The sequence below is a fragment of the Callionymus lyra genome, chromosome 13, assembly GCF_982586985.1.
Source record: "Callionymus lyra chromosome 13, fCalLyr1.hap1.1, whole genome shotgun sequence".
Classification (NCBI taxonomy): Eukaryota; Metazoa; Chordata; class Actinopteri; order Syngnathiformes; family Callionymidae; genus Callionymus; species Callionymus lyra.
The window spans coordinates 9160504-9172891 of NC_141830.1; the positions used below are offsets into that span (position 1 = coordinate 9160504).

Genomic DNA, 12388 nt, shown 5'->3' on the forward strand with positions numbered 1-12388 from the left:
AACTTTTAATTCCTGGTCAGTTTTGGGTGATGATCTTAATCGACATGTTTTCAGGACATCTTTGAGTGCCGGACGTGTGGTTTACTGGAGTCCCTTTGCTGCTGCACAGAGTGTGCCAGAGTGTGTCACAAGGGACACGATTGCAAGTAGGTTGAATTTTAATTAATTTATCTCATAAATCCTTTAGGCTTATTTTGTTATAAAACAAGAATTTCTCATGCATCACCTTCACTCACAGGTTAAAGAGAACTTCTCCGACAGCGTATTGTGACTGCTGGGAAAAGTGCAAGTGCAAAACCCTAATTGCTGGCCAGAAAGCGGCACGTTTAGACCTGCTCTACAGGTTACTCACCACCACCAACTTGGTCACAACACCAAACAGCAGGTACATTTTATTTTAATACAGTTATTTTTGCTGAATTCTGTTTTCTAAGATACAAAACTATCTTTGTTTTCATGGTAGGGGGGAGCATATATTACTGTTTTTGGTACAAACCGTGGCAAGGCAAAGCGTTGAACATTGTCAGTACCGGCCACCTCGCATCAGAGAAGATCGAAATAGAAAGGCTGCTAATTCAGAAGGTATGTTTGACCTCTGAAGTTTCCCATCCCTCAAGGTTTAAAAAAATTTATAACTTTTGTTTTTTTTCTCATTAAGATTCAGACATGCCAGACCACGACTTGGAGCCTCCACGATTTGCTCAGCTGGCTCTGGAGAGGGTCCTTCACGACTGGAATGCCCTCAAGTCAATGATCATGTTCGGTTCTCAGGAGAATAAGGATCCGTGAGTATCTAAATGGGCTCAAACAATATATTTTGCAGTTACTTCCAGGTCACTTTACAGTGATTCACTTCAAAGTATTATACTGTGCCTTAACATTTAAGGACTACATTGAATTGTTTTTTTATTTCTCTTTGCTAGATGAAAGTGTATAAAGTATAAAAACATGGCATTGTTTTTTCACATGATGTGGTTTTCAGACACTAGTAGTTGTATGTTTACATGCATAATTACACTTTTGCAGAACAAGCTTGATCATAGGACATTATAAGAGCTCCAGTGCAGAAAAAAAAATTAAATTGAAAATGCTGAATAAGATGCAGGGAGACGTATGCCTAAAACAACATTTAAAAATTATATTTGTAAATATATTTACAAAATGCATCCCTGAATGTTGATCACAAACAGGATGTGAAGCTTTTAATGTAATTCAACTGAATAATGCACTTTCCACATCCTGCACAACCATTATAATGGCTGTTTGTTTCCTTTTCTGTCAAGCTTAGAACTGCCTTAAGTAAACAAATGTCAACTGGATGTTTGCTAGACATTTTTTTTTCCTACCATCCCCTGCTGTGCTCAGTGGGCTGTGGAATGGAACCATCATTATCACTACTGTCATTCTTCCTGCTGCTTTGGTGCTGTGCGGGGAGTTTTTAATTGGCCCCCATGATATCGTCAATATATATTGTCAATATTCCAAATTAAACTTGAGCAGAAATAAAAATTGTAAAAAAAGAAAAAAAGGCTGTGACAAACGAATGAATGAACATTCAGCCATAAATATTAATTGAACTTCTTTTTCAATAGAACAATAGACATTTTTTATTATCCGTTGGCAGATTTTGTTGTTCATTACAACACTTTATCACATTGCATTTCACACTAAACTGTGTTTTTTGGAGTGATGCATTTTATTTTAGAGAGAACACCTGGGGCCTCATGTACTAAGGGGTTTTACGCACAAAAAAAGTGCTAAGCAACCTTTCCACGTTAAAGTCCGTATGTATCAACACTGAAAGGAGCGGTACAACGTTCATAATTCCTGCACGGTCTGTAGGCAGCATACCCCGAAATGGCTGGTTTGACTAGTGGCCATGTTGAGATGTTCACACAAGGGTTACATTAACGATCAATATTGATCATAAATGAACACACAGTAAGTAAGTAATTTGTATTTATATAGCGCTCTGGAAAAGCGCTTAAACAATCAAAACAATATTCAATAAAGTATATACTTTAAAGGTCAAGATAACACTGAGAACAGCACAGGAGTTAACTTATTAAACTTATTATGTTCTCATTCACCAAATTAATGATCTGTATTTATTAAGAAAACATCCATCATTTTATAATTAATATTTTAATCCGCTACTGTGTATATAAGTTATAAACATTGACACCAGAGCCCGTCTGCACTATTTAAATGCAAGTATCTGATCCATGTCAGAAATGTATAAATGAACGGATATAAACGGTTTAACCAGTTTACATTCATGTTTTCATTGTTTCTTCTGATCGCAGAGAGAAAAATCAGCTGCTTCATTTAAATATTATTTAAATATGTAAATGAGGGCAGTGACGAACAAGTCTGCGATTAATTCTAGGTTGATTGGGATGTACGAAGGAAAAGGGCCTAAATTCTTGTCGCTCACAGATTCATACATCTGAATATTTTTGTGCTGCTTAATCTTCTGGATTTCAGTTTACGGACATATTTAGTAGAAGATCTACGAACTTCTTGGTACATGAGGCCCCTGGCCTTTCCCTTTTAGATTCTGTCATTTCAAATGTGTTCTTGTGCAAAACACTAAAAGAACAAACAAGTTCCTAGTTAAGGAGAAACAAATTGTGCTCATACAACATTTTCACGCATGTCTTACAATAAACTGGATCATTGGATTATTACATTTGTTGAAATTTCTGTTTGTTTCTGCTCAGACTTAGTGCCAGCAGCAGAATCGCCCACCTCCTGCCTGAAGAGCAGGTCTACTTGAATCAGCAGAGTGGCACCATTCGCCTTGACTGTTTTACCCACTGCCTCATTGTCAAGTGTGCTCCTGACATCACTGTGAGTGCAGCGTGTGGCTATAGTTGTTCAGTAAAATCAATGTAGAGCTAATTTCGGCTTTGTGCGATTTTCAGTTTATAGATACTCTACTGGGCACACTGGTGAAGGAGCTGCAGAACAAGTACACCCCTGGGCGGAGAGAAGAAGTCATCAATGTTACTAGAAGATTTCTGCGCTCAGTGTCCAGAGTGTTTGTCATCTTAAGTGTAGAGATGGCCTCATCCAAGAAGAAAAAGTAAAAACATCAATACTTTCAACGAAATGGAATATAATTTAACTTGTGAAATAACTTTTCTCCTACAGCAACTTCATTCCTCAGCCGATTGGTAAATGCCGGCGTGTTTTCCAAGCCCTCCTGCCGTATGCTGTCGAAGAGTTGTGTAACGTGGCAGAGTCACTGATTGTTCCTGTGCGAATGGGTATCGCGAGACCCACTGCCCCTTTTACTCTGGCAAGCACCAGCATTGATGCTGTCCAGGGCAGTGAAGAGCTTTTCTCTGTGGAACCACTTCCCCCCAGACCATCGCCTGACCAGTCCAGCAGGTCAGTAGAGATGGTTATTTGATAAAGAGAAAAGTAATCCATTTGGAGATTGAGTTTCTGAATCTAAACCATGTTTCACCAACATTTATCAATCATTTACAAAATAAAAATCCACTAATCCACTAATCCATTTTGAATTTGGATGCTAACCTCACTAAAGTAAACTCGTGTACTGTTGTAACTTGTGTTGCTCCTTCCTAATCTGTCATGACAAATGCAGCTGATGTCGGTGATGATGATATTTGGAAACAAACGATTTCGATTGCGATCCTCCAATATATATTTTTTAATGCCTTTTAGCTCCAGCCAGACAGCTGCTTCTTACATCATCAGGAACCCCCAGCCCCGTCGAAGCAGCCAGTCACAGCCGGTCCGCGGCCGAGATGAAGAACAGGATGATATCGTGTCAGCAGATGTTGAAGAGGTAATTGTGATCTGCATTCAATTATATCACTTTTGAATTGGCAACATGGACATGCAGTATTGTAGAGTAAATTGGCAGTCAATGAATTGAGCAGTGTGTAGAAAGGCATCATGGGAGTTCACTTTTGTTGGAACCATAAGTAAGATAAATACGGTAATAGATATCTTTGGTGTTGGTGTTTATATGCTTTTCAAATAAATCATGTATTTTTAACGGTGAACAAAGATGAGGAGCTTCCTATTCTTGAATGTAGCTTTCTTAAATATATTTATATATGCAGAACCATATTTAAAGAAATAGGCAAAATGCGATGTGACGAGGGACCAATGTTACACAAACAAAATAAAAATGGATTATGCATAGAAATTGAAGTTTCAAATGATATTCTGGTATTTCAGGTTGAGGTTGTGGAGGGTGTTGCCGGAGAGGAAGACCATCATGACGATCAAGAAGAGCAGGGAGAGGAAAACGCAGAGGCAGAAGGGCAGCATGATGAGCACGACGAAGATGGTTTGTGGCGCAACTGAAGAGTCGCATTACACATAAATGAAGTCATCAATAGTGACAGGTGTGTTTTATCTGTTACCTTTTTTAGGAAGTGACATGGAGCTGGATCTTCTGGCTGCAGCTGAAACGGAGAGTGACAGCGAGAGCAACCACAGTAATCAAGACAACGCCAGCGGGCGCAGAAGTGTGGTTACAGCGGCCACAGCCGGATCAGAAGCTGGTGGGTAAAACTTGGGTCGATGTTGGATCTTCAATCGGATGTCTAACTGCTCATTTTTAAACTTGTCAGATTTAGTTTTTTCACTAAAGTGCAGCCAACTTTCTTGGCAGCCCTCCAAGGCACCTCACACTCTCTTTGGCCTGTTTTCTTTACGTCTAATTCCTTCAAGATTTTTTTTGTGTCAGCATCTTGGCTTATAGGGACTTATGTTTGGAGAGCTGATGGCTCCTGGCTGAAAACCTAAATGTATTTCATTTGCAGGCAGTAGGGTGTCCTTGGCATTTCCTATTTTTGGTATGAGCTCCTCTTTACTTCAATGCATATACAAATGCCAGGGCAAGAGTGGATTTGCAAGAAGCATACACATTTTCCTGCTCCAAAGTTCCTCCTCACGTTTCACTTTCATTTCATCTGTCCTTTTTAACAATTCTGACAGTCCCTGCTCATTCTTTTATGCCACCTTAACCTACTAATCTATTTCATGGTTGTGCAGTGATATGCCCTTTTATTATTCAACTTTGCTCCTGATGATATTGTTTGATCTTCTGCATTTCTCTCTTAGAGTTGTGTTTTTATACAGTGGTCCCTCGTTTATTGTGGGGTAATGTTCTCATGTAATTTTTTCACCCTTAAAATGCATCCCTTCTTCCCAAACCTTTAACATTTTGCTCATTCTTACACAGTTTTACACTTTTGTAATGTAAATCAGCCATCAATAAATAGAGCATTGTGTAGAAAGGCATCATTGGACTCCATTGTTTTGTTAGGTGAAAGTTCTGTGGTTATAGTGAATCACCTGATTGTAACAGAGTGAACGAAGGCAAATGGCTAGAATGTAATTAAATGTGTAGTAGTGTGTACGAAAAAACCTGAGAACACTGGAGTTTGACAGCGTTTATGACGAGGGACCACTGTATCCACTTTTACATATGGAGCATTGCTGCTCTAGCTGTTTGAATTATTTTTGTTTTACAATGTTGGTTTGGCCTTGTTTTGTGTGATCATTAACATGCACTCCTGACGGAGTACAGCTGAGGAGACTGTGTTGCTCAAGATAAAGAAAAATGTCTGATCACCTAGTCCTCATTGTCCTTCCCCTTCTTGCCCTCAAGGTGCCAGCAGTGTACCCGCCTTCTTTTCAGAGGATGATTCCCAGTCCAACGACTCCAGCGACTCCGACAGCAGCAGCAGTCAGAGTGACGATGTGGACCAGGAGACGTTTTTGCTGGATGAACCTTTGGAAAGAACGACCAGCGCGTCACATGCCAACAGCGCTGCACAGGCTCCTCGCTCCATGCAGTGGGCTGTCAGAAACCCCCCAAGCCAAAGAGCCTCTGGAAGTGCTCCCACAAGCTCCTCGGCTCCTGCTGGTAAGAAATCTTAAGAAATTAAAACACTGACTTACTGGTTAAAACTAACTTTCCCCCATTTTATTTATAGCAAGCTCAACAGGCCTGATATACATCGACCCCACCAACCTGCGACGCTCGAGTGCAATAAGCTCTAGTGCCGCTGCTGCGGCCGCTGCCCTCGAGGCCAGCAACTCCAGCAGCTACCTGACTTCTGCCAGCAGCCTCGCCCGAGCCTACAGCATCGTCATCCGACAGATCTCGGATCTTATGAGTCTGATCCCCAAGTACAACCACCTGGTGTACTCGCAGTATCCTTCTGCTGTGAAGCTGACCTACCAAGATGCCGTCAACCTGCAGGTAAGAAATGCAACAAGTTTGGGATCTCTGATGCATAGCAAGAGTCCAAAAAATTAAAACTTTAATATAATTCATTTTTGAACAACTCGCGTAGATCAAAATTATTGAACAATTAAATTGTTTAATTTATTAATTTATTTTTTAATCTTTATTTAAGGTTACTTTCATAGAACTTAAGGAACCCGTACAAGACAAAGTTTTATTAATACTATTTATATTTTGTTTTGGAATCAGAACTTTGTGGAAGAAAAGCTCATTCCCACGTGGAACTGGATGGTGTCAATCATGGATTCCACCGAGGCTCAGCTGCGTTATGGCTCAGCTCTAGCATCTGCTGGGGACCCAGGACACCCAAGCCATCCTCTCCACGCCTCTCAACACTCTGCACGCAGGGAACGCGTGCCTGCTCGGGAGGAAGCAAGCCTCCGCACATTGGAAGGCCGCAGGTAAGGAAATTCATGTGGATTTAATTAGAGTACAGATGGTGAAAGATATTTGCTCACAACTGACGTGGAGCAAGTATTACAAATGTGGTCTTGCTGCCCCTTCATCACAAATGTGTATATATACTGTATATATTTGGAAGTATATCAGTGCGTCAGAATATAGAATGATTGAATTTAACATTTTGAATTTTATAAAATATAATTATAAAATTCAAATTTTTATTTTAGACTTTTATTTAATGTTTTTATTTTTACTTTAATTTACATTAAATATACATTTTTATAAAAAGTAAATGTTTTTTTTTTTTTTACACATAGTTTTATATATTGATTCCGATGGTGCCACCAGTAAACACAAAGGGTACACATCTAGTTGATCAAACTTTCAGGCAGTACTTTAAAAGGCTACGAATTAAACAATATGTCATTCAGAAAGAATTGGGACATAAAACCTAATGCGTAAAACAATAATAATTTTGAAGATTCACTTTAAAAAAAATGAAGACAAATGTAACTTAAGTTTCAATAAACAAATGATTGAATTATTTATTTGAAAATTCAGTGCTTAAAAAGTTTCAATACATACATTATACATTTTAAATGTAAAATTTAACTATTCGATATTCTGACTACAGCAAAATGACGTCTGTTGTTTTTGTTTACTACTTTATTTGGAATAAGCTTAGCTTACCTGCATCATTTAACATGGCTTTTCTCAACCACAATTTTTTTTTTTGGTTTTGTTTCAGGAGAGCAGCCACGCTGCTCACTGCTCGTCAGGGAATGATGTCTGCAAGGGGAGACTTTCTTAACTATGCCCTCTCACTCATGCGCTCGCACAACGATGAGCACTCGGACGTGCTTCCAGTGCTAGATGTTTGCTCGCTGAAGCACGTCGCCTATGTTTTCCAGGCTCTTATCTACTGGATTAAAGCCATGAACCAGCAGACCACTCTGGAAACGCCTCAAATAGAGAGGAGGAGGTATGTATAAATGAGGGCATCACAAAATATTCCTTTATGCTTAGTTGAATTGTTCACCTTAACTTGATTAACTTAAATCAATATTAATTCACCCCCCCTTCCCTCCAGCCCTCTAAACAGTTGTCATTGTCTTTTAGAAATAAAGATATTTTGGAACTGGGTTTGGACAATGAAGATTCGGAGCATGAGAATGATGAGGATACGAATCAGAGTAAGTTGAAAATGGAACTTTCTGTGGTGAATACATTTATATATTTCTGTGCTAATTACATTTTTCTCATTTTCATTCAAGGTTCAACTCTGCAGGACAAGGACGAGGACCTTGTGCCAAGTGAAACTGGGCAGAATCACCCATTCTTCCGCCGCTCTGACTCCATGACTTTCTTAGGCTGCATACCTCCAAATCCTTTCGACATCCCTTTATCTGAGGCAATTCCACTGGCAGACCAGCCCCACCTCCTGCAGGTTGGTGTTCGTGTACTAAATTATATATAAAAAAAGTTAAAGTTAAAAGATGCATCGTCGGAAACTATCTAAAATTTCTAGTTGGGCTATAAATGATTACTTAAAATAATAAATATTTAGTATTAAATAACGAATTGTGATATACATTATGTATACATTTGTTTTGACTAATATTGTGATGTAATATGCAATAATGTGTAATTAATTGCATTTATATTCCATGAATTTCTTTCTAATACAAGCAATGATTCATGTAAAAATAAAATGAACAAAATGCAGACTTTTTATTTAAACAATGGCTTAATTACTATAAATTCTCAATCACAAAGAAATAACATTTTAATGTATGATTAATTTGCCTTTATTTTCTTACCTCAAATATAGTTTTAAACAATCGTAAAACTTGCAGGGTTATGATTGCAGTAAATTATTTTTTTGAAATGGCCATTTTTCTTAGAAAGTCCATTAACAATGTTTAACTTGGCATTAATGGAAATGAGATGAATAACTTAAAGTTAAAGTAACAATACCGTTTAAAGCATTAACATGCGAAATACGGATGTTGTTTTTTTCATTACTCTTAAGTTGAAAAGTGCCTAAAAAATGTGCTCCTCTATACCATCCAGTCTTAAAATCAATGAATTTAAATTCTCAAATAATGTTGTTGTTGTTTTTTGACAGCCCAATGCCAGGAAGGAGGATCTGTTTGGTCGTCCCTCTCAGGGCTTGTACTCTTCCTCTTACATGGCAACTAAAGGCCCAGCTGAGGCAAGCATGGACAGGAACTGCCTGGAGGTAAACATGGGCTCCTCTGGGCCCTCCCCTTCTCAGGTACACCACTCCTCATCACTCGACAAGCATACGGGCAGCTGTGCGCTGATATTCAATGATGACTGTTTCATAAAGTCTTTAGTCTTTTTTAAGTCCTAAATTTGTCCTATTTGTAACCATCGATATAGTTTAATTTAAATCTCCAGAAATGTGGATTATTTTCTTAACAGACATTTCAATGAATATTAAAGCACAGCCTGTTCTTTGTGTTGCATTTTACATTTTCATTCGTTCATGAGTTTCACAAACGCAAGAACGATAACGTAAGCTTTTAAAAAAAAAAAAAAAAAAACCCGCCTATTTTGACCTAAACAGATCCTTCCAACCAAGATGTCATATGCTGCGAACTTGAAGAATGTGATGAGCATGGACGGCGCCCAGCGTAGCGTTGAGCACCAGTCACTGGCCGAGCAGGAGTTGGACGTTATAAAACCTGGACCTTCACCTCATGACCTCGCTGCACAATTGAAAAGCAGTTTACTTGCAGAGATAGGTCTCACAGAGAGTGAAGGACCTCCACTCCCGTCTTTCAGGTACCTTACCACTGGCTGAACAGATGGTTACGTGCTACAAGATATTAATTTGCAATCTAATTTTTCATATTTTCCTCACAGACCTCACTGCAGCTTCATGGGAATGATGATCTCACATGACATGCTTCTTGGTCGCTGGCGTCTCTCACTGGAACTGTTCGGTCGTGTTTTCATGGAGGATGTTGGAGCTGAACCTGGATCGGTACGTTTGAATCCGTTCATCAAACAAGTAGAGTAGGGTTCTTGCGCATGATGGCCAATTGCAGCCTTTGACATAATATTTTGTAGCCCTCCATTAATTGTCTGTGTTTTTAGTGCAGGTTCATGTCAAATGTTGGCTATGTGTAAAAGCTATACAAATGATAAGATGGAACATTTTTTAAAAAATAAAATTCACATAAGATCAGACAGAGTTGGCCCACGGTAAAACAACAGTAAAATCCATAAAATATTGAACGACAGAATCTTAATAAAAAAAATTCTTGAATCTAAATGAGAAATCTTTAACTTTCTCTTCAGTAAAAATAAAAAATGATTAATGGCAAGTGTGTTTTGTAGGAGATAGGAAATTATTTTGTTTAAAGTCTGATTTTTCACTGCCCTCATTAGATTTGAATGTGGTATCTTTTAAAAGACATGGTATTTGTAAATTGCAATTTTTTTTTAGATTACAACTGGTTTTATTCACATTTGCACTTTTCTCATATTCATTGTTTTGTTATTTGTTCTAGATTCTTACTGAGCTTGGCGGATTTGAGGTCAAGGAGTCAAAGTTTCGTCGAGAGATGGAGAAACTGAGGAACCTTCAGTCTCGCGACTTGGCCCTGGAAGTGGACAGGGATCGCGATCAGCTCATCCAGCAGACCATGCGGCAATTAAATACACACTTTGGACGGCGCTGCACAACCACACCGATGGCGGTGCACCGAGTGAAAGTCACCTTCAAGGACGAGCCGGGGGAGGGCAGCGGAGTAGCCCGGAGCTTCTACACGGCCATCGCTCTTGCACTTCTGTCAAACGACAAGCTGCCCAACTTGGACTGTGTTCAAAGTGTCAGCAAGGGCATGCAGGCCAGCAGTACGTGTCATCACGATTACAATTCAAGTATGACAATACAGAGAAACTACGTTGTATCTATAGATGTTGTTTTAAATGGAATTTGTCATAACTTTTTTTTTTTTTTTTTTCGGAAATTAACTAAGAAATGAGTAGTAATGTTGTTGTCTTCTACCATGAAGACCTGATGCAGCGTCTAAGGAACCGGGATAGAGAGCGTGAAAGAAGAAGTGGGGGGCTTCGAGCAGGATCCAGACGGGACCGTGATAGGTAATTTTTTTCACTCCCATATTTACAGCAACACTGTATAAATCGATACTGACAAAGTGCTCGTATGATTTTTATTACAGAGACTCGAGGCGACAATTGTCTATAGATACACGACCTTTCAGGCCTTCATCAGAAGGAAACCCCAGTGATGAGCCTGATCCTCTGCCTGCACACAGACAAGCTTTGGGCGAAAGACTCTACCCACGTGTCCATGCGATGCAGCCGGTATTCAATCTTTTAATGACTTGTTTACTCGTTGTTTTAATATCTCCTGTGTGCACCAAATGGGTATATCTGACCTTTACATATTTTAAATTGATCATTTTGTTTATCCTTTTATTTGTTCCATTTGTAGGCATTTGCCAGCAAAATTACAGGCATGCTCTTAGAGTTGTCTCCAGCTCAGCTGCTCCTGCTTCTTGCCAGTGAAGATTCTCTAAGAACCCGAGTGGAAGAGGCAATGGAGCTTCTAATTGCACATGGAAGGTGATTAAACTGTTCTTTTCACATTATTATGGTTTTTTTTTTTGCTTTTCTGGATAAAAAATATTAACTTATTCAATAGTGCGTCTGCTTTAATTCCCAGGGAAAATGGTGCTGATAGCATATTAGACCTCGGTCTCCTGGAAGCACCAGAGAAGGCACAAGTAAGTCAATTCAAGTTTTTGATGTATGTTTGCGATATTGTGTGTGTTGATGATGGATGGATGAATGGATGGATGGATGAATGAATGGTCTGCACATTCTGTTTACTGTGTCTTGCTCAAATGCTTTCTAAAATTCTCCTGCCGCCTTCTGTCCAAATCGGCTCCTTTGACTTTTAGATTTATTTATATATTTGTTGTAAATGAGGATCTTGGCGCAGGTCTATGTCTTAACACGGATGAAGGTCCTGTTTTTAATTTTTTAATGGCTCTGAATCTGTGATTGCAGCAGCAAGAGAATCGAAAGCGCTATGGTTCCACGCGGAGTGTTGTGGACATGGAGCTTGAGGATCCAGACGACGGCGACGATAATGCTCCTCTTTTCTACCAGCCTGGCAAACGAGGCTTTTACTCTCCTCGGCCAGGCAAGAACACGGAGGCCAGACTGAACTGCTTCCGGAACATTGGCAGGTAATGAATAGTTTGAACACAAGTATTGTAGTAACGATAAATATTTAACTAAATTGTTCTTTTTTTTCCAGAATATTGGGACTGTGTCTGTTACAGAACGAGCTCTGTCCGATCACATTAAATCGACATGTCATCAAGGTGCTGCTGGGTAGGAAGGTAAGGGCGAATTAATAGCTCACCTGACAAAACTACAAACTATTTAGAAACTGAAATGGGCGGAAAATTGGACTTAAAGAAATCTTGTTGATGAGCTGTTTTTAACTTTATATTTTCATTCTTTGTGGCTCAATTTATCTTCTTTGTTTTACAAGTTTTACATGTATTCTTTCAAATGTTATTTTAAACACTGACATATTCAAAGGTCACCATATCAACATGAACATAAATCTATACATATTTTGATTTTAAACCAACCAACTGGGCCACATAAAAT

General features: G+C 39.0%; 1 protein-coding gene across 15 annotated transcripts in view; it reads left to right on the forward strand.

The window, feature by feature from the left end:
- Window positions 1-12388, forward strand: part of ubr5 (ubiquitin protein ligase E3 component n-recognin 5) — a 29497-nt gene that overhangs the window by 13051 nt on the left and 4058 nt on the right. For 5 of the 15 annotated variants that reach the window (XM_087806444.1, XM_087806446.1, XM_087806448.1 and 2 more), the window contains exons 28-53: window positions 55-146; window positions 239-385; window positions 464-582; window positions 659-785; window positions 2724-2853; window positions 2928-3088; window positions 3157-3396; window positions 3697-3820; window positions 4219-4330; window positions 4416-4547; window positions 5660-5917; window positions 5988-6256; window positions 6491-6702; window positions 7452-7685; window positions 7823-7896; window positions 7978-8150; window positions 8832-8981; window positions 9297-9514; window positions 9596-9716; window positions 10246-10618; window positions 10753-10840; window positions 10921-11065; window positions 11196-11326; window positions 11406-11487; window positions 11774-11955; window positions 12027-12111. In XM_087806444.1, the coding sequence (XP_087662570.1) occupies window positions 55-146; window positions 239-385; window positions 464-582; window positions 659-785; window positions 2724-2853; window positions 2928-3088; window positions 3157-3396; window positions 3697-3820; window positions 4219-4330; window positions 4416-4547; window positions 5660-5917; window positions 5988-6256; window positions 6491-6702; window positions 7452-7685; window positions 7823-7896; window positions 7978-8150; window positions 8832-8981; window positions 9297-9514; window positions 9596-9716; window positions 10246-10618; window positions 10753-10840; window positions 10921-11065; window positions 11196-11326; window positions 11406-11487; window positions 11774-11955; window positions 12027-12111 (4179 nt within the window). The remainder of the gene's footprint in view (window positions 1-54; window positions 147-238; window positions 386-463; window positions 583-658; window positions 786-2723; window positions 2854-2927; window positions 3089-3156; window positions 3397-3696; window positions 3821-4218; window positions 4331-4415; window positions 4548-5659; window positions 5918-5987; window positions 6257-6490; window positions 6703-7451; window positions 7686-7822; window positions 7897-7977; window positions 8151-8831; window positions 8982-9296; window positions 9515-9595; window positions 9717-10245; window positions 10619-10752; window positions 10841-10920; window positions 11066-11195; window positions 11327-11405; window positions 11488-11773; window positions 11956-12026; window positions 12112-12388) is intronic. The other 10 variants (XM_087806450.1, XM_087806453.1, XM_087806452.1 and 7 more) reach the window with 7 other exon arrangements.